At 43.5% G+C, this 20,082-nt stretch overlaps 1 protein-coding gene across 1 annotated transcript in view; it reads right to left on the bottom strand.

The window, feature by feature from the left end:
* The window catches only part of SEC23B (SEC23 homolog B, COPII component), a 117,986-nt gene extending 100,689 nt beyond the window's left edge, over positions 1 to 17,297 (bottom strand). The window contains exons 1-3 of the mRNA XM_085611771.1: positions 17,161 to 17,297; positions 927 to 1,159; positions 425 to 482 (exon numbers count right to left, since the gene is read on the bottom strand). Coding sequence (XP_085467897.1) covers positions 425 to 482; positions 927 to 1,147 — 279 coding nt within the window. The 5' untranslated portion in view covers positions 1,148 to 1,159; positions 17,161 to 17,297. The remainder of the gene's footprint in view (positions 1 to 424; positions 483 to 926; positions 1,160 to 17,160) is intronic.
* Between the last annotated feature and the right edge of the window lie 2,785 nt (positions 17,298 to 20,082).

Here is a 20,082-nt window from a genome sequence, read left to right as displayed (position 1 = left end):
TATGCCATTATAAAAATTCAAGGTAGTACAGCCTTAAGCATTCATGTCCATCGGAGGCAGAGGCAGTCAGAGAGACAACGGAAGCTGGCCCTGTGGTTTCCCTGCTGCCCGCTACACTTGAAGAAAAGATCATTGACACTGGGTCGTGAGGAAGTCCACAATGAGGATGATTCAGGCTAGAAAGACCAAATAAGATGGTTATGCCGATAATGCCACACTAAGTGCTTCCCTGAACAGACACCACTTTATGGGTGTTTTGAGCCCAAGGCCAACACAAGAAATATTCCTGTTGATTTCTATCACATCCAACAGACAAGCCACAACTGAAGATTAACACTTGTACTTAGGTTGCTTCTTAATCAATATCGCTCTAGTAGTATACAATAATTGCATGTACTAAAAATAGTGCACAACACAGACTTACCTGGTTTCTCTGAAAACAGAAGTTACAAGCCCAGAGCTTAGCTCTATAGTCCACCTGGCTGAAAGTAAAAGAAATAACGATTGAAAAGCAATATTGTTTTATCACACCAGGATGACAAAGAAAAGCAAATGAAAAACAAAATATTAAATGTAATTCTTGAGAATCATAAATTCCTCGTGGAAAACCCCCATCTCAGTTCATTCATCCATTATCTGTGCCTAAACCAAAATGTCACAGCTTTGAATTCTGGTGGTTGCCATTCTTACACAAATCTTAGACCTAAAAAGCTTATTCTGAATTCTCCATACTACTGGAAAAGGCTGGCTGCTGTATACACTTGAACCACCTCCAGGATGTAAGATCCAGACAGGCATGAATGCTGCACTACCCTCAAATTAAAATGGACAGATATTTATCTGAAGGCAGAAAACTGTCTGTACAGACAGACTTCAATAACACTCACCAAAATGTCATGGTTACAATTTTCCAGGACAATGCTTACCAAAGTGGATTGAGTACTGCTTTGCAGGTGGGTCTACTGCACAGGACTGGTTCATATTGTACAGGAGGGAGATCTGGGCGCTCTTTTAAGGGAGTGAACAGGCAGCCCAAGGGAACCACAAGACGTGTGGCCTCCAGCCTGCTGGAGGGCCATACATTCCAGCTGAATCGCACACCGTCCCTCTCTTCATTTTGCTGAATGAATTCCAAATATGTTGCCATGCCGAAGAGATACTGAAAGAAGACAAAATGTTAAGCTGTGGATCTGCTGGCCACAAAAACAATGATCAAGAAGAAGAAAAAAAAAAGAAAAGTGACATCTTAACATGAGTGCATTTTATTACAATTTCACAATTTTCTGTAATAAAAAAACATTTTAATAACTCAGAGATGAAATATATTAATTGGTGGATGATATGGCCTATGTTTTCAAACTCCTCTATTGAGTCAGCATAATTATAACAACAAACACCATTGCCCGCTGAAGCCCACCATTATTGGCTTTAAAAAACAAATTGGCTAAATCGAATACTGTTGGGCTGCAGTCTTGGAATTCTACATTTTGCATTATTATAGAATATATTGGTTGGCTGCTACAAGATACCCTCCACAATACAGAAGCAATGCGGCACAACACGGAGGACATCTTAAAGCAGTATGCCAATATAAAACAAGCATTTGCAATGCAATAGGTCTCGCATTATACGAGTTTGAGCTATTGGCATTGTAAATGACAGTGCCTTTTATTTATGTTTTAAAAAAAAAAAATTAAATAAAAAGCAGTGTCATTTACAATGCCAATAGCTCAAACTCGTATAAATGCGAGACCTATTGCATTGCAAATGCTTGTTTTCTTTACTGTAAGCAATGTTGTACAGCAGCCCGTGTTGCTGTGCAACGTGTCTATAATATACCAAAAAAAACATAGCCAAAGCCAATAGATCTCACATAGGCTGAACCTATTGGCTTTGCCAATCCTTGTTCTGATAAATTCAGGTAAAACAAACATAAGTCAACAGTGATTACTTCTTTTTAGTCATTTCTGTGATTATGTTGCAAAAGCCCTGGTGTGCAGTTGAATGATCTGCTCTGCTCCATGCCTGGCCACACTTGCCCTGTTCAGACACCTCGACTGACACCTTCCCTGGTCAGACCCCTGGACTATCTTCTATCTTCTTCTTCCAAGTCAAGTCTGCCCTCAAAGCTCACTAGGTCCGAGGACCCACCCAGCCTTTCATGCCTGATCCCTCTGGCCTACGCTTTTATTACTATAAGCCACATAGCCTCTGCAACCTCGATTAATTATGTAAGCTATAATATATATTATCTATGTATACATGTATATGTATAATGTATCAAATGTATAGTGATGTTGTCTCACTGGACATATCCCACATATGAATTCTATAAACCCGCCTCCCATACGTACATCTGCCTACCTTCTTATGTAGTGTCACGACGCTGCGCATAACATGACGCCTGGTGGCTCCGCAGTAAAGTGTCCCTTGGTGACCTCTGGGCTTCCGAACAGTCTGCTTGCTCTCAGACACAGGCTGGACATGTAAAGTGCCCTTCAGACTTTCAGTGCACATTAATAATTATTTTTTCTTCTGCTGCCCCCAACCCCCGCCAGTCTGCGCAGTGCAAGAGTGACATTTCAGCTCATAGATGTAACCTTTGATCTAGTCCACTTTGTAGCGTATCCATCGCAGACCGGGAACACACCGAGGCATGAAGGACAGAACCCTCGGATCCAACCCGCAACATGTGTGCGTGGCGGGCACCGCACAATGGGGCTGGGTCCCTCCGCCCTCCAGCCCGTGTGCTCGTGTTGCTGCCCCTAATAATCACACGGCGGTGCTGTGCATTTCTCCTTAGGAGGAATTATCTAAATTGAGCAGTTTTTTATTTGACATTTTTATTATACTTTCTGTCGAGTCTACGCCACCTCAGCGAAGACAACCTGTAAAACTTCTTCTAGCCTGTGCAGGACTTTTTGCTGCTGCACTAAATATCTCATAAAACGCACTCGGCTTCATCAACGGGTTCTGCCACTTTAATAAGACTATTATTTCTTACTGGGTGGCAAGAGACTAATGAGAAATACTTTAAAAGGTCAGAGAGGTTTCACGTGGAAAGTGAAATTACCAACAAAGGGTATCTGTAGAACACCAGACATGTTATAGAGCAGTCCAAGAAAAATAGCTGCGATTTGTCACTTTTTATGTATAAAACAAGCCTTGTATTATTTTGCACAGCACAACCTCTCTGCATTTTATTCTTTTCATTTGGTGTGTAAGTGGAAACGAGTTGCTGAGGACGTTACGTTAAACTCTAAAATGTTTCAAATCTTTCATACAGCCAAGAAAACATATCCTATTTTTTTTGGGGGGGGGGGGGGGGGGGGTGAGTTAGGGTTGTAGCTAAATCTAGCCAACTACAATGCCGTATATTCCATCACTAAATAATATATTTCTCAGCTCCAACTTTGCCGGTCATTACCATGGAGAACCAACGAGCAAGCTTGGCTCTAGAGCCCGTACACGAGCCGAGCCCTGGAAATGTCTGCCATGCAAATTACACAGGATCACCTAAAATATGATAAAACCGAACAAACAGTGTTTATACTGCTCGTATTCTGAAAGCACCTCTTTGAAGGTGTTTTCATATATGATAATGTAGAAAGAGGGAATTGGTGAAATAAAACCATTGCCTCAGATCACACTGTTTGTTTAAGTAGGGAAGCCAGAATTATGACCAGGTTTTCTGGTTTCACTTTGTACAAATCATCCACTAAATTGTTGTCTATTTGTGTAAACTTTTAAAACTCAAATGTTGATGTTTAGTTTTTAACTCGTGCATGCAGAAGCCACCTAAAAGCTGGCCTCGTTTTCAGCTCACGGTTCACAGGAACTCGAACTGAGCCCGGCTCGAGTTTTCAGTGGCTCGCCCACATCCGCTAAACAAATGCACCTAATATAACATAAAGAAACAAGCACAGATCTGTACATATGCAAACAGAGAGTCCCTACTAGAATGAGTTTCTGTTGCGCGACCAAGGTTCTAAATAGGCTTCCTTTGAGCGACCACAGCGGAAAGATAGATTCCCAAATTCATTGTTTTACACCGCTTGTTAAAACAAGCAAAAGAGAAAGCAGCTCCATATCCGGGCCGGGAGGAGACCTGCGAGGGAGGGGGCTGTCCGCGCATGCGCGGTACCTGTAACTTTCGCGTGTTCTGCGGCTCGGGGCTCCTGTGAGCAAAACGGAGCCCCGCGTGTTGCTGCAGTGACCGGCAGGAACAGCAGAGGAGCAGCGCAGAGTCCCAACAGGAGCCGGTAAGTGCTTGGAGCGCGTGTGCGCATTTAGAAAAAAAAAAATGAAATTGCATGAGGCTGCTCAGGACGGAAGAGGACAGGAGATGTGCACACCGCGTGGCTGTACATGCGCGTACACCAACTCAAATCCGCCAAAGCCTGCGCGTGCCCATCTCCTGTCCCACTTCCAGCGCGAGTCAGCAACAATAGATCTCGCTGGCGACAGCAGCGCTTCGCGCTGCGTTCGCCAGGCGAGACCTAAAAATAAATATACAAAAAATGGAATTCCAGGATGGTATTGTACTTGCTAATGCTTGCGCTGCACAAGCACGGGCAAAGCCAATAATGCCATTGCCAAATCAAGACGGAATAGCTTTTCAGATACTTGTCAAGCTTTCGCGTCCAAAGGTGCAATCACTAGACTGCATAGGTGTTGCAGTGATGCATGAAAAAGTGGGTGGAACAGGAGGCACTCAAGTAACTAAACATTCACATCAACTGCCGCATTCCCCAATCCTGAAAAGGTGGTTACCATTACAGCAATGTATCCACACTGCATTGTGATTTTCATTATGTAAAAAGATATCTCCATCTCTTAATGCTGTAAATGTTGCAGAATATTTGCTAAATACAGCTATAATGCTCCATTGCTTCCGGAGCTCCTACTGCTCACTACATTTTTACCAGTGGAAGCTGCTCTCACATTACTCTTCCCACACATGACAAACACCCATTTGATTTTTTCCCCTTTAGTGGGTTCTTCCATATTGGATCCAGAAACAGCGAGAGATGGTCTGTACCATAGACATAGTAAAAAGTACCTGGTTTACTAGCAGTTCAGGAATTGTGGAGTGGGTTATATGTTACCACCATAGTCTTGATGGTTCTTAGTGACCACTTCAGAAGGATATGGTGGTTGAGAACAATCCATAACTTGTTTACTTTTGTTAATTTGAAATAACAACTTGTGTGAAATGGGATTTCCACCAGCTCTTGTCCTGTGGGCTATTTACCTTTAATGAAAAATAATGTGTAGTAAAATGCAGATTGTATATTAAGTAATGGTGAGCGTGAGCAAGGAAAAAGCTCCACTCAGAGGTGTTTTTCAGAACACCGCGCGCTACATGGAGTGGAAAAAACTCTGCAAACTAAGCGAGTGGAGCAGAATTTCACACCCAGCCCTACTTCGTTTACATGCAGATGTCCTTTCCGGTGAATCGAGAGGAAGGCAGGAAGGAGACCAGCAGGGTCACATTCAGATGCACAGCCCCGATAGTCTGGGGCATCAAAGTAATGACCCAGGAGAAAGAGTAAAGGAGCAAGATCCATGGTACTGTCAAAGAGATGGCCCAGAGCAGGGGGCACCATGTGAGAGTTATGTTTTTTTTTTAATTGTACAAATGTACTAAGATAGCTTCGTCAGAGAGAAGCCCTGTGGAAGGGGTGAAATTTGGGATTTGCTTTTTTACTTATATTTATAAAAGGCTATTGTTAAAATTAGTGCAGCAGGTACAGTGGCATTGGGGTCGGGATTCTGAATGGGTCACTGCACCACATTTATAGTGGTTTTACTGCCAAAAAGGGAAATGGGGGACCATTTTCTTTGCTAACTTTAAGGCCCATGTCACCCTTGCTGTGCAGGGAACTTGGTTCAAAGGGGCAAAATATGGTGCTTTTATCCTATTTATTTACACAACAGGGCAAACAAACTGCTTTGGGCTTCTGTCCAACAGCGGCCCAGTGGTGTAAGTATCCATTTTGGAGTGCATTAGGACCAAGCGCACCCTTTCAGTGCCAGTGTTGCTTTGAGCCTCAAAGCAATGACCCAACAGACAGGGAAGTATAGATGGAGGGGAGCAGGTGGGGCAAGATAGGGGCCCATGTTTTTAAGAGACTACCTTGTGAGGTAGTAGCTATCCCTCAGAGAAGCAGGTGTACTGGCACAGAGGTTCACAGGTGAGGGGTCCACTACATCGGTTAATATGGTCTTACTTTACAAAAGATGCATGGGGCTAATTTTCCTTCCTAGTTTTAGGGTTAAGACACCCTTGCTGCACAGAGAGGGGCAACATATGGGAGCCAGTTTTTATTCTGAAAGGGGCACAGAGCCTGTTTCAAGACTAGAGTGAAGACCATGCATGGTGGGAAAGGGTGAAAGAGGCACAGGAGACAGCCTGCTACTGAGAGCCGCTGCTATCATTAGTGCACCAGGTTCAGTTTATTTGGGGCCCAGCATTGTTAGGGACTCACATTACCCCAATTATGGGAGCAGTGTTTTTTGGCCAGTTTCTGTTTGATGCATTTACTATTTTATAAGCAGCACATTTAATATGGATTATGAACTAAAGAATAAGTACACTTGAAGTGCGCTTATAAACCCAACCCCCTGCACTCAGCCCTCTTCCCCTTGCCATAAAGTTTTGGAGGGGGGCCCATCCTCAAGACATTTTTCTTAGGGAGACCAAGAACGTAAACGTTTGAGGACATTTGCAGTAAGGGAAGAAGCAAGTTAGCACTACTGACAGTGGTTCCAGTAAAAAAAAAAAAAGTGTACCCACGTTTGCAACGTTTTACAATATGAGGCTATGTGTAATGCTCCCAGAATGCTGAATACATTGCAACTATTTGCAGAATCTTGATTGATGATCATTTGCCTTTAAAATACAATTTTCACCAAAAAATGCAACTAGGAAAAAAACATTTTGTTAAACTACTGTGAAATGTTAGGTACCATTTCTTTAAAGCATCATTTAGGCAAACGTGTTGATATATGCTAGTATTTCCCAAACATATTCATAATGGAAGATCAGTGTATCCAGTTTCAACAAGATTATGGGAAACATGAAAATAACCAAGCATTGGTAAAGTTAATAGGTCTGACATTGGTGGTCAGTCTTTTGGTTTTGACAAGGCTTTTGAAAAATGTATTGTTGGGTGGCGGAAAACTGGGCTTGGATGTACCTGTATGACAATAGCAATCAATGTCAGAAATTGAATGATATGACATCACATTGTACCGCACAGTTCTACCATGTAATGACGAAAGGTGTACTTTTGTTCGTTGTTTCAATAAAAAGTGTTTTTAAAAAAGAAGGCCAAAAAAAAAAAAAAAAATGTATTGTTGTGGGAGCTGCTGGGCCCTCACTATTGTAACAAACATTGGCAAAAAGCAAAAACATTTTGGGGTCTCAAAAAGCACACATTGTCACAGTAAGTCCTGGCAGTGAACACAACTACTTTGTGTGCCTTTGTGCTCCTTCTGAAAGAGCAGATTGCGATCCTTTACAGTGAAGGCAGCCGATACATAAATAGAGAGAAAGATAATTTTAATAAAAACAAAAGGTCTTGGTTAATGCCAGGCTTAATTTGGGGCCCTATTCTTAAAAAGTCACAAAAGTGCACACATGGTATATGTATTTGCATTAGTGCAGATTTACGGATTTCATGAATTCACAAGAATTTACAGAAGTAGATCAGGAAATCATACTCCTAGAAAACATTTGTGAACTGTATTTTAGCATGAACAAATATGCATGTATAGATTTGCTCATGCGAAAAATCTGTTGAGCGTTTACAAGTTCACTTTCTCTCCAACCACTTTTTCCCAACCCTGGAAGGAGTTTTATTTCTGCCCTGGTCAGGAATAAATTTACAACCTTTCTCAGTATGGGAAAAACTTAAGAGAAATGCTGGTGAAAACCATAAAAACATTCAGGTTAGTAGGTTTGCACACACTCAAAAAGACATTCCAACCTTGGAACTATTGCTTATCGCTACTTCCAGCCTCAGTATGTAGATCTGCAGAAACAATAGTCTATAGTATTAGTCCTGGCATAATCAGAGAGGATAACGGCCGATATCAGCGCTCTTATAGAACGAGATTGCGGCCATAATTTGTCGCCGTACTACATGGCACCAAAGGGACGAGTAGTTTTTTTTTTCTCAGAACTAATAGATCTATGAAGCAACCTGTCCCATCGACAAGTAGATATTTTATCAAATTCCACACTCCTGGTATTATACGCTATCTTTGAATCAAGATGCTGGCAAGTAGGACCTACGACAATTGGCAGACTGCTTTCCTTGTTTCTTTGCTGCTCCACAGCCCCTCAGATAAGTTACCCAGGTCTCGCAGGGGATCGAGGTTTTTCCTATGTTTTAAACTGATTTGTGCATGTTTTGATGGCACCTTTTGAGCCCTTCACTACTAGCTTCCCCTCCTGGGGGCCACGACACAAGTGCCTATGGCCCAGACCACAATCCCGTCCTCGCACCAGACCTCTATATGGAGGACTCCCAAGGGTATTAGGATCGTGACACGGACAACTCTAGGTCCTGGCGCCCTTCTCCTGTCCCGTCCAACCCTGCCAGGGGACATGCTAGACCATGGGTACTCATATACATTTTACTGGGGGCCGCAAAGTTTGGTCTGACCTAGGACCGCACTGATGCCAGCGGAGGAGGGGAGTGAAGCATGTATATCTGCTGGCTGAACTCAATTTCGCAATGTGAAACCAGAACACCTGGGATGAATCCCGGTTTCTCCACTTGACCAGATTGTATGACCCTGGGCAATTGTTTTATTTAAATTTCCCTCCTTTTTAGGTCTCGCCTAGCATCGTATTGCATGCGCTGCTTGCTCTGCGAGATCTATTGTTGTCAGGTTGCTTTTGTAAGTAGGGTTGGTGACTGCCCTGTCTCCCTTAGGCCTCCTTGTCCACCCGCACTGGACTTGTCCTCTGCTGCTCGTCATGCGCGCTCTGGGCAGCGAGGTCTGTAGGAGCCTTTTTTTCTATTTATTTACTTTCACTTACAATAGCGGCACCCGCCCTTTAAATATGTTAAGTTTGAATGCGGGTGCCAACATTGTAGCAAAAGTAAATAAATATCATTTATTTGTCACGGGGATTTTTAAGATGCGTGGCCTGTGTGGCGCACCGATACCCCAGGGTTTTTTTGGGCACTATATGCAATTCTTTAGACTCCGCGTGCTTTGCTACCACCATCATTTGCTCGCAGTAATTTCCGTGATGTATTTGTGCCGTAGTCTTGCACGTCGTCCAAAACCCTCACGAGCCACTCTTGTGGACTCTGGAATTCGATCTCTGCCCTGCCCTAAAGGTCAGACTTCAAAATAAAAGCTTGTCCTGCACGTCCAATAGGAAATCAGCAACTGACAAACTTAACGCGAGCCGTTTCCCGGTTATGGCGCCTCGTGCAGATCTTGAAAAATGGCTGACTATATCAATCAAATGTATTTCAGAATGTCATACACTAATAACTATTTTTAAATGCATAACTGTAAACCCTAGGACGAGACCTCTATGCTGTATTACATTCCTTTTACTTTACCGGCGGCCGCACGCCGTTCCTTACCGAGCTGCATGTAAAGAAAGGGGCATATCTGCCATAAAAGTGAAAACGCATATGGGGAGCTTTTACAAAAAGAAAATGGTTTTTAAAGATCAAACAAATGCATTTTTTTTTGTGAAAGAGTCCCATAGCGCTTTCACTTTAATGGCGGCCACACCCCTTTCTTTACATGCAGCTCGGTAAAGAACGGGACGCAGTCGCCGGTCAAGTAAAAACAGGAATGCAGGGCAATCCGGCGAGCTGGCTGTTAACGTTTTTACAGACAGCAAGCTCCTTCGATTTTTAGTGATTTCCTGTTTTTTTCCCCATCTTCAGGATAACAGTTTGGCTACTTGAGCCATCGTAGATGCTGCATGCACACAGCTACCAGAGGCTTCATTCAGGCGCATATATTAGGACAAAGAGCTACGAACAGTAACACCACACTTTTGTACGCGTCACAAGGAATCCGGTCCTGCCTGCCTACAAACCTCTGTGGTTCTTTAATTTGCTGTCAGAGCATGTTTGCATCAAGCTTCGCTGCAGCCTTCCCAGATAGAGAAGAAAGACACAACCGTAAGAAGAGTCGGACTAAGGAGAAAAAAAAAAAGAGCAAAAGATATTAATTTCAAGCTGTAAAATGTAATGCAGCCTCCTCTCTCGGCATTCGCGCTCGGTTTGTGAATGTGTTTGTGCTCCATCCCCTCGCTCCAACGCCCTGCTTGCACTGTTTACTGGATGAATGAAACTGCCCACCATGCTTTCTCATGCCATCACTGCGAGGCACCGGCAGCCCTTTGGTATGTAGAAAAATCAAATGTATTTCAGTTTATTAATCTCTCTGAGGAATCTGCAGTGCACCAGCTCCTAATGTGTGCTGTGGGGTTAAAGCAGATACATATACAGTTTGCTTACAAATTAAGGACTATCCCTCGAAATTAAATGACCCTATACATGTTCCCAAGTTTTTTTGGATCAAACATCCATTAGTGTATATTTAGCTATTATCATACACCACCAAAGTTATGTGTTTTTTGGTGTGCAATGTAGTCACAATAAAAATTAAGAATACATTTTGCACTCCGGAAACATTTTAACCGTTACTCGTGAGCACCTGATTCTCTGCAATGTCACATCGGGAGCACGTTCTATAGGCATCTTCTGATAAAAAAAACAGTCCCTGAGAAACGCCCTTTCCAGGCACACCTTTAACACTCGTTTCTGACATCTGCAGTGATTTACAGGCAGGTTTTAAGTTTGAGTCCTGGCAAGTGAAACCTGACCCCCATGCTTTCTGCATCCAATAAATTCAATCCCAACAAATTTTCCTGCAGGTCTCAAACTTCAGGGAAAGTTTCCTCTTCAAGTGACAGTAAGGATGTTTTTCCTGACAGACAAATATGGCATGAATGGATACGCTGTGTTTATGCGTGTGAACATCCCCCGATACACGCCTCGCTAGGGAAATGATGTCCTGACCTATATCACAAAAGCCTTTTTTATTATTTATTTAAACTGTTATCTGGTGCTCTTTACATATACATATGGTCACCTAGTCCTCCTAAACATCAGCTCCTTTCTTAATCCGTATTCCATAGGACGTGTGCCTAAAAGTCTACAGAATTTTTAATAATTCCAAAGCTTAACTTTTACGAGAAGCAAGGCTGGCAGTAACTGCGTCTATTTTACTGCCAGCCTTGCTTCTGGTAAGCATGGACTACAAGTCCAAAGAGGCACAGTTACTGCCAGCCTTGCTTGTCGTAAAAAACGCCTATAAGTACAAGGTGCGTGTTTACACAATACTTGCAGGTTTTCAAAACACAAATAAAAGGCATTGTCATTTACAAGGCCAAAAGCTCAAACTCTCGCAAAGGCAAGACCTATTGCATTGCAAATGCTTGTTCGTCATTGTTGTCAAGGTGGGGTGTGTGGGGGGATGGGAAGCATGAACATTTCTTAATTCATGTTTGAAAACTATCACTTTAAAAAAAAAATACTTCTGAATGCGCTGCTATAATTTGATTTACTACGGTAAAATGGTTCTACAGGTCTATAAAATACACTTGTTGACTTCTGAAAAGACTATTGCATTTTTACATGTTTTCGGTCTTTGAAAAATGAAGGTGTTCCTAAAGTTAAGGACCAAGTTACTTCCTTATGTTTAACTAAAAGAAATGAGTGCTTGCTGTATATTTAAAAAATTGTTAATGTTATTGCTGAGTCGAGTAAACAGCAGCCCAGTGCTGCTGCTCAGGGGGCCGCATGTAAAGGTCAAGGGGAAGCATGCGGCCCCCGGGACGTACTTTGAGTATCACTGTGCTAGACCCTGAGGAACTACAGCATCCCTGCTCCTCAGACTGGCTACCGGTGGCTAAAGTGGTTGCCTATGTGGCCGATAGGATCAGGAACCCATTGGATAAGGAAGTCAGCAACAACTTAAGGGTAGAAGGTCCCCATCAGTCTCTGGACAGCAAGCTGTTTCTTTCCCTGGAGCAAGACTCAAAAATGGCTACCTTCCTGGGCAAGTACATCCATGACCCGAAGGGTATAAACAGCTCATGGGATTCCTTCCAGGATAATCTCTTGGATGTCACAGGTCTCTTAAAGATTTTCAATATGGTAGAGGAAACTAAAGCATCCGGGTCTCTCATACCTCCCGATATCTTCTTGGGCTGTGCCCAATGGGCTCTCATCCTGCTAGGTAATACAAACTGCACACTGTCCACTGATTGTCACAGGTCTTTCCTTATCAAGGTGGACCCTAAGCTGGGGGATCTTGCTACTTCTGAAGCAGGGGCGGTGGCATAAGTTGGTCTATTCGGTGACTCGTTTATAAAGAAACTGCGGATGTTTGGTGCTACGTTCAACTACCTTGACAAAGCCCAAAGCACTATTAAATATATCTTTAACCCAAAGGTTTACGCAGGGGGCGCTCGGCCAGCCATCTCGCCTCCCACTCACCTTCCCACCCCCACACCTCAGAGGTCATGGATCTAGAAGAGGGCAATGGCAAGACACAACGAGATTCAGAGGCTTCTTCCCCTCCAGAGGATGGCCACATCAACATGGGTTAACAGCCAACCCAAGACGGCATAAATTACATGGACCACTGACGGCAGGTCTTAGCCTCTCTTCCCACATAAGAGCTGGGGGTAGGCTGGCACAATTTGTGCACAACTAACATGCGCTCACATCAGTATTTGGGTGCTACAAACAATTCAGGGCTTCTGGATAGAGTTCTGCGGCTCCTCCTTCCAACCACTACCATCACCTTCTCTGAACACTGTGCCTCACTTATAGATCATGATGTCTCTGACCTACTTGTGAAAGGAACCATATCCCATCAGTCTTACACCAAGGAGGTTTCCTTAGCAACCTTTTCCTGGTGAAAAACATGACGCGGGCCAACACCCCATCATCAATCTCAAGGAGCTCAACGAATGACTGGTATTCCACCACTTGAAGATGGAGGGTGTCCACCTCCTCGGGGGGGGATCTACTTCATCCTCAGGACTAGCCAGCACGGCTGGACCTCAAAGATGCTTATCTCTGAAACTTCATCTATGGTCCTCAATGCAGATTCGCCCACTTCCAGTGGAGACACCAAGTGTTCAAATTCACGATTCTGCCCTTCAGCATGTCGCTAGCATCCTGGTGTTTCACAAGGTGGTCAAACCAACAATGGAACACTTGAGGGCCAGAGGCGTCCGAATTATAATCCATCTCAATGACATCCTCCTGATGGACCAATTCCAGAGGGGGCTATCGGGAACACCTGCAGTATGCAGTCTCTCTCCTGGAATCCCTGGGCTTCATAAACAACGGCAAAAAATAAAATCTAGTGCCTTCCCAGAGGCTGACATTTCTCGGATTTATCGACTCCAAGGAAAACATTCAGAGTCTTCATTCGAGAAAGATGGCACAGATCAGGCAGATGCTACGCTAAACTATCAAAATCGGCATCCTCCACCATGTTGCGAGAATTGCTGGCCTCCTCTCACCATCCATTCAGGCCACATCACCAGGGGCATTACACTATCGAGTCCTGCAACGGATGAAGGCTTTTCACCTCATAAGGGCCCTTATGTATGTGGAATAAGTGCCCCTCTCGCCAGAGGTCAAGGAATAGATGCATTGGTCGCTGACTCACATGGAATACTGAAAGAGAAGAGCCATTTTCGGCTGAAGCCCAAATCTGATTATCGAGTCAGACACCAGCGGGATGGGCTGGGGAATCTGCTGTGGGGAATTACACACAGAAGGAGGTTGGTCATCTCATGAACAGAAACTCCCCATAAACTACTTAGTACTACTGGCATGAACCTTTACAGTTTGATGCTGGAGCAAGGTCAAGGTCCAATGTTACGTGCCCCTGAAGATCGACAATGTGTCAGCGCTGCGCCATGTTAATCGCCAGGAGGGCAAGATCCAAAGCCATCTCAGACTTGGTCAGGGACTTTTGGGACTTCTGTCTTGCCCACAGGATGTCGGTGACATCAGAACTTCTTCCAGGTTCCTCAAACCTGTGAATGTGTCCAAACTTGTGAATGGGTTCAAAGAGAGGTCCCATTAATTTACAAAGATGCTATGACAAATTCAGAGCTCTTCTGCTACACTGCCAAAAATTGCTTCACTTGTCAATATGTTTGCAATACTTCTGCTCTACCATAGGTTAATTTATGGTGAAATCCAACATGGTCGAAATTTTAGGTTCTCTATACATTTTAGCAGACATCCCAGACTGGAATACAAGGAAAACACAGTATACATACTAACCCCTGACACAAGCAATCAACAGTTATGGGAGCATAATGTACAACAACGTTTGTAAAACCAGACCATTACCTGGCCAACCGAGACCTTCTCTGGGGACCAGGACACTAATCGAGAACTATTGAAAACATACACAACGTGCATTTTCTGTTTACATTATTTCCTCACTGCACAATCACCACCACTTGATAAAACAGTCAATAGTCAAGGCAACTGTTGTAGGGTTCAGACCAAACTGTAAACGTGAGGAGGTAGCAATATCAACTGCAGCAAGCCTTTGTTTATGTCACAGACAAACCCACGGCTCAGTAATAATCTGAAAACGTTTTTAGATGCGTTATTAGTTCCATGTTGCACCATATGCTGCTTGACACTAGCGAGTAAGGAGATGTTTAAAGTGCATACAACTCACTATGTATGAGGGTGCCTCGAGTGCTTTGTAAATTTGCAGGGATAGAACAGTATCATGCGTCAGGCATGAGTGAAGTCTGAAAGGTGTCATCTGTGTTCTGCCTGTGACATAAAGCCTGCTCAAGAGGATAAGTAGAGTGTTTATACTTGGACAATTCTATCAGGTCTCTCTGCACAGACCCAATACTAAATCATTAAAACGACAGACAGCCTAGCTAAGAAGTGCAGACAGTTCCACATAAAAGAATATCAACTAGAACGGCAAGCATGGTGACACTGAACGAACAGAAGGAGAAAGAGCAGATATTGTGCCAGGTAAAAACAGCCAGAACTGCAGGTACTGTAACAGAGAAAGAATAGGAGCCCTGTTGGCAAGTGGACAAGTAACTCAGCTCCACTGTGATCTGAATCAGCAATCTGCAGGTTAAGGAGACCCCCTGAAGCAGAGACTTATAACCAGGGCCACTGGAATTGTGCATTTCTGTAGTCACAGGGTTTCTGTCTAATTATGGATTTGCCATAAACATTAAATGCTGTATAATTGCATATTTGAACAACAAAACATTTCTAGCATGAATGGATCGAAAGTTACTTGAAATACAGTGAAATGTGCTCCCGCATGGCGCCAGGCCCTTTGTAAAGGTAGACTGATCATCCTTCAACTGTCGATTGCTATACTTGGGTGTTAAATTGGTACCAATTAGGTGAAATCTTTGCCCAGTGTCAACATGTGTAAAAACAACAAAATATTTAAAACTATCACAAAATGTGCATCATTAAGCTGATTATTCTGACTTTTCTTGTTGCATAATTTAGTCATCCCTACAGCATAAACTGGTCCTCAACTAGCGCAAATGTCAGTTGTCTGTCACCCTGCTTTACCGAACAATACACACAAAGTATTGTAATAATCGACGCATGGTGGTTTCTCATTATTCACTGGGTGGCTATTTGCTGCTAGCATGGATCATAATTGAGGCTCCCTGTTTTCACTGATTTTTACAGATAAATACAGACAGAATACATACATTTTCTTCTCTAGATTTTTTTAAAAATATGGATAAGAACAGAAATTGGATTGCTTTTTGGGTAATTCTAAATATTGTCTGCCATGACTGACAGGCCAATAGATGTTTGGTTTGATAGAAAAGAGGGTTAAAAAAGAAAGGAACTTTAGTAAAGAGGCTTTAAACAGCAGTAGATATGCACACGGGTGATAAAGAAATGTGTATATTTTCATATAGGTGCACTGATTTTTCTTCTGCTGGTGTTCACAACACTGAAACCTGGCAGACATTCAAGCATGAGCGCATATTTATTGGTTAAAATAAATATGGAAATATACTTTTTCAGCTTAATTTCTCCACAAAACCCAAAATAAATATGGATAAATACAGATACAATTAGCAAAAAATAAATATGGATAAATACAGACAGAAATGGCAAAAAAATAAATACCATAAAACCGGCAGCACTAATCATAATGTGCTCTGCGGAAGGTCTCTATCTGTGAGCAGGATATGCGATTGTTTTGACAAAGCCAGCCCTAGCAAATATGTGTTGCAGCTGAACACATTCTCCCCAACCTTGCAGGTCCCTGCTACTCAGCCAGTGTGTGAGGTCAAATAGGATGTAGAGAGTATTTGTGGGATTGTAAGTTGGAGCTATGGGCTGAGCAGCATTTGCTCTTGGTGGGGCTTTCCCTGTTTTACCTTATTTACTTATAACCTGATCTGAACTTACATAAACCTACATCTTTTCTACACTACGGCCTTTGAAGTTTGATGACAACAATATCCTCTTAGGAAGGGAGCAACACATAGTTGCAAAGTATTTTCACCTCACTGAAATACTTTCAGCCAGTCCTGTTTACTCAACAGAAACAGCGTTCTGTGGCCCATAGTCCAACTCTTGAGAAATGGGAACTACAAGTAGTAGTTTGAAAATCCATGGCCAATTGAGATTAAGACAGTCTACCTGAATAGGGCACAGGGCTCACAGAAGCAGTGGCCTTCTCTTGGCTACTTCCCATGTTTCTTAGTGGAGTCATTCGCGACCGACAGCCCCTTCTGTCATCGTGTTCTGTGACATCACGACATTTTAAATAACATTGGCAACAGAAAAATATGCTTCAATAGGTTTGGATCAGAACTGCGATACCTAGAGGAAACGTTGTGACGACAAAGGTCAGCAATCAGGGAGAAAGCATCGCCTTAGGAACTGTTAACCCTAATTAATGGACCGGAGCAGTGACTGGGGAAATCTATGGTTAAGTAAGGAAACACTAATACGTGGTCGTGGTGCGATCTCTACAAGCCGCTCAGTCAGAATATACTTCGGGATGGGACAACACCAAACAACCCCTGAAAACCCAACAACTCACATCCACCTGCTGGCCGCTTCCGTGGACGGTGCTGGATCCGGGTCTTGTGCTGATGAGGATACGATTAAAGGTTCAGCTCGACAAGTACAGCTCAGCTCAGCAGTGGTTGGCCGAAGTCTAGTCTGCCTCGATGACGCATTTAAAAAGGGGCAGGACCCGGCTGCCACGTACAGGCCGGCGTACCAATAACAGAGAGCTATAAAAAGAGAAAGAGGACGAAGAGGTTGTGTCTCTTCCTGTTCAAAGGCCAAAGTAAGGCGTTGGCGTAAACGTCCTTCTTTTATGTCTCTGGCGCACCTTGATAGTTTCTGTCCTCGGGCATCTCCATGACATTCTAGTCTCTGCGAGTTTTTTTCCCATCTCCCGGAGCTGTATTGGTCGACGTCACCAGTGGGAGAGGGTGACGTAGGTGCGCGTCTCGTCTGAGTCGGAGTTGAGCTTAAATGCCAATGGGAGTGGTTGCTCTTGTAAAGCCACCACCATATTATGTGAGAATGTAAAGAATTTGTTCAAATTGTTAGCATTTTTCGGAGAGCTAAGCATGTTTGACGTAGGAAAGCAATTACTAGACAACAGGAATGGAAAGCAAGAACTGGATATTGTAGCGCATGAACACTGGGCAGAATTTATGAAGGTTGCTAGGATGGGTTAAACATCGGATATAAAGAAGTTAAAATACATTTTGTCATGAATGAGTAGGATGACTGGTGAGCTACTCAAGTAGCTGTCGATATTAATATAATTTGACAGACGTGGTTGCTTGATATGTAGGAGTTTATTAATATGTGCATTTGGATTACTTGAAGGATCGTTGCTGTTCGTTTTTTGTACTGGCGTCATTTACCTGGATTAAATCCTGTTTTAAATGAGGTAAGTTGAAGATTTCTTGACCGCGACTAAAGTTTGGGACAACTGGTGTGCTTTAGCGGGTTTTGGGCTCGTGATTTGGGTCCTGTGAGTATGGTGATCAGTATTCTGATAGTTTGTGCCTTTTTCTTCTTATAGAATTTTGAATACAATTTTAGCTCCAGTCTGTGTACCGACAAGGCTGTGATTTGAATAAGCCGTATTCTGGTTTATTTTATTGAATGCATATACTTTTTGTGGTGGATTATTTCCTGTTCAATTTGGGTAAGATGAGTTTGTCATGAATTTTATGTCAAGACCGGAGGCTCCTATTATGCTTACTTTTCTTGCTTTATTCCAATAGCAGCAAGATAAAACTACCACTCCCAGAAGGCTTGGTGGAAGAACTACCAGCCAGTGGGAAACAAAGAAACAAATACTGACCAATCACAACCAAGGTAATAGTATAAGGTCTATCGTGCCTGCGAACAGCCCTCTTTTCTTGCTGCTCGCAGTCAAGATAAGTACCTTTTTCTATCTTTGCCATTATTTTCTGACTAAGGTTTATTGAATTGTGCTCTTTTAATCATATTAGTGGGCTTTACAGCGAAACTTCGCTGTTGCTGTTTCCCTCGCGCTCCTACGCGCGTACATGCCTTTTCTCTGTTCCGTTTCCCCCCGCGCTCTGCGCGCTTTGTCTGTCCCGCGCGCGCCTCCCTCACCGGTCGCTGGCTCTAACGGTGGCGCAGCGCTCCAAAACCTCTCCTCAGTTTTCGACGACTCCGCTGGTATCAGTTCCACACGCTTCGTTGCCTCAGTCCTTGTGGTCTAACGTTCTCTGCTTTACACGCCCCTAGAGGGAGGGGTTTTTCCTCCTTTTCACACGCCCACTCCTTTTTTCACAACAATTAACCCTTTCTCGTCGGGTTTGTGGCAGGTTCCCAGCCTTCTTTTTACCATGCAGGTTTCAAACGAGCACAATGATAATGAAGGTGAAGAGTTTAAAGAAGATTTGAGTTCTTTTATTAATTCCTCAGTAGAAACTGCTGTTGAGGCTTCTATGAAGCGTTTTTCAAAGACTATGGAGAATTCTCTTTTAAGTTTAATGACCAAAGCAATGGCCCAATCTGCGGGGGATAGCAGAAAACTAACAGTGGTACACTCCAAGGTTTCTTCTTTGGCGTCAAAAGTGGTTGGTGAGTCTTCCTCACATATGACAGAGGACGTGGTTCCTCCCAGGCCTCCTACTCAGGAGGGGTTAAAAAGTTTAGCTGGCAAACGTAAGGCCAAATCCAACAACCCGGAGGTACCACAGAAATTGGTCATTTCAACAATTTATGATACAGATGACGATATGGGTGACGCCACTGACCTTGATGATATCTTTGATATTGTAAGCCCATCGTCCCCTCCTAAGAAATTAAAATTAGATGCTTTTGCATCGGAGCCGGTGCTTGACCCCGAAGGTACCCCTCTTTTTGACCCTGCTTCTATCAGACACCCTAATTCTACCGAATGGTTCCCCATTGACCACGTGGGAGAGTATATCACCTCCAGACTTCGTCTTCCTTTAGACAAAACTGTCAGGGCTAAACTAAAGTCCGAGTGTCCGAAGCCCTCTCTCCCTTCTCATATAACTTCTACCCCTGCTATTGATCAACCTCTCCTCACTTTCTTTTCAAAGTTTGGCAAGGATCCACATAAAGGGGTGGACAAGGCTTGGTCTTCCTGCCAAGACAAACTGCTTGATTTAGCGGGGCCGCTGGCCCGCATTCTTGATTTGGCTGAATCAGCTCGCCTGGAGGGCACGGATCTTAATCCAGAAGATATTTCATTGTGGGTCCAGCGCGCTTTTTGTCTCTTAGGCAACGCTAATGCGGCCTTGACTCATGAGCGCCGCAAGGGCCTCTTAATAAAGTTAGATCCCAAGCTTGCCAACCTTGCCCCCCTTGATCCTAGTGTCAAGGCTGACGGTCTTCTCTTTGGAGATTCGTTAGTGAGAGATTTAAGTCGGTTCGTCACCACCTTTGCCTCCTTGGATAAGGCGCAGCAGTCCATCAAGAAGGTCTTCCCTTC

This window comes from Triturus cristatus, chromosome 6 (genome assembly GCF_964204655.1).
Source record: "Triturus cristatus chromosome 6, aTriCri1.1, whole genome shotgun sequence".
Lineage (NCBI taxonomy): Eukaryota > Metazoa > Chordata > Amphibia > Caudata > Salamandridae > Triturus > Triturus cristatus.
This window is presented reverse-complemented; position numbering and strand designations above follow the sequence as displayed.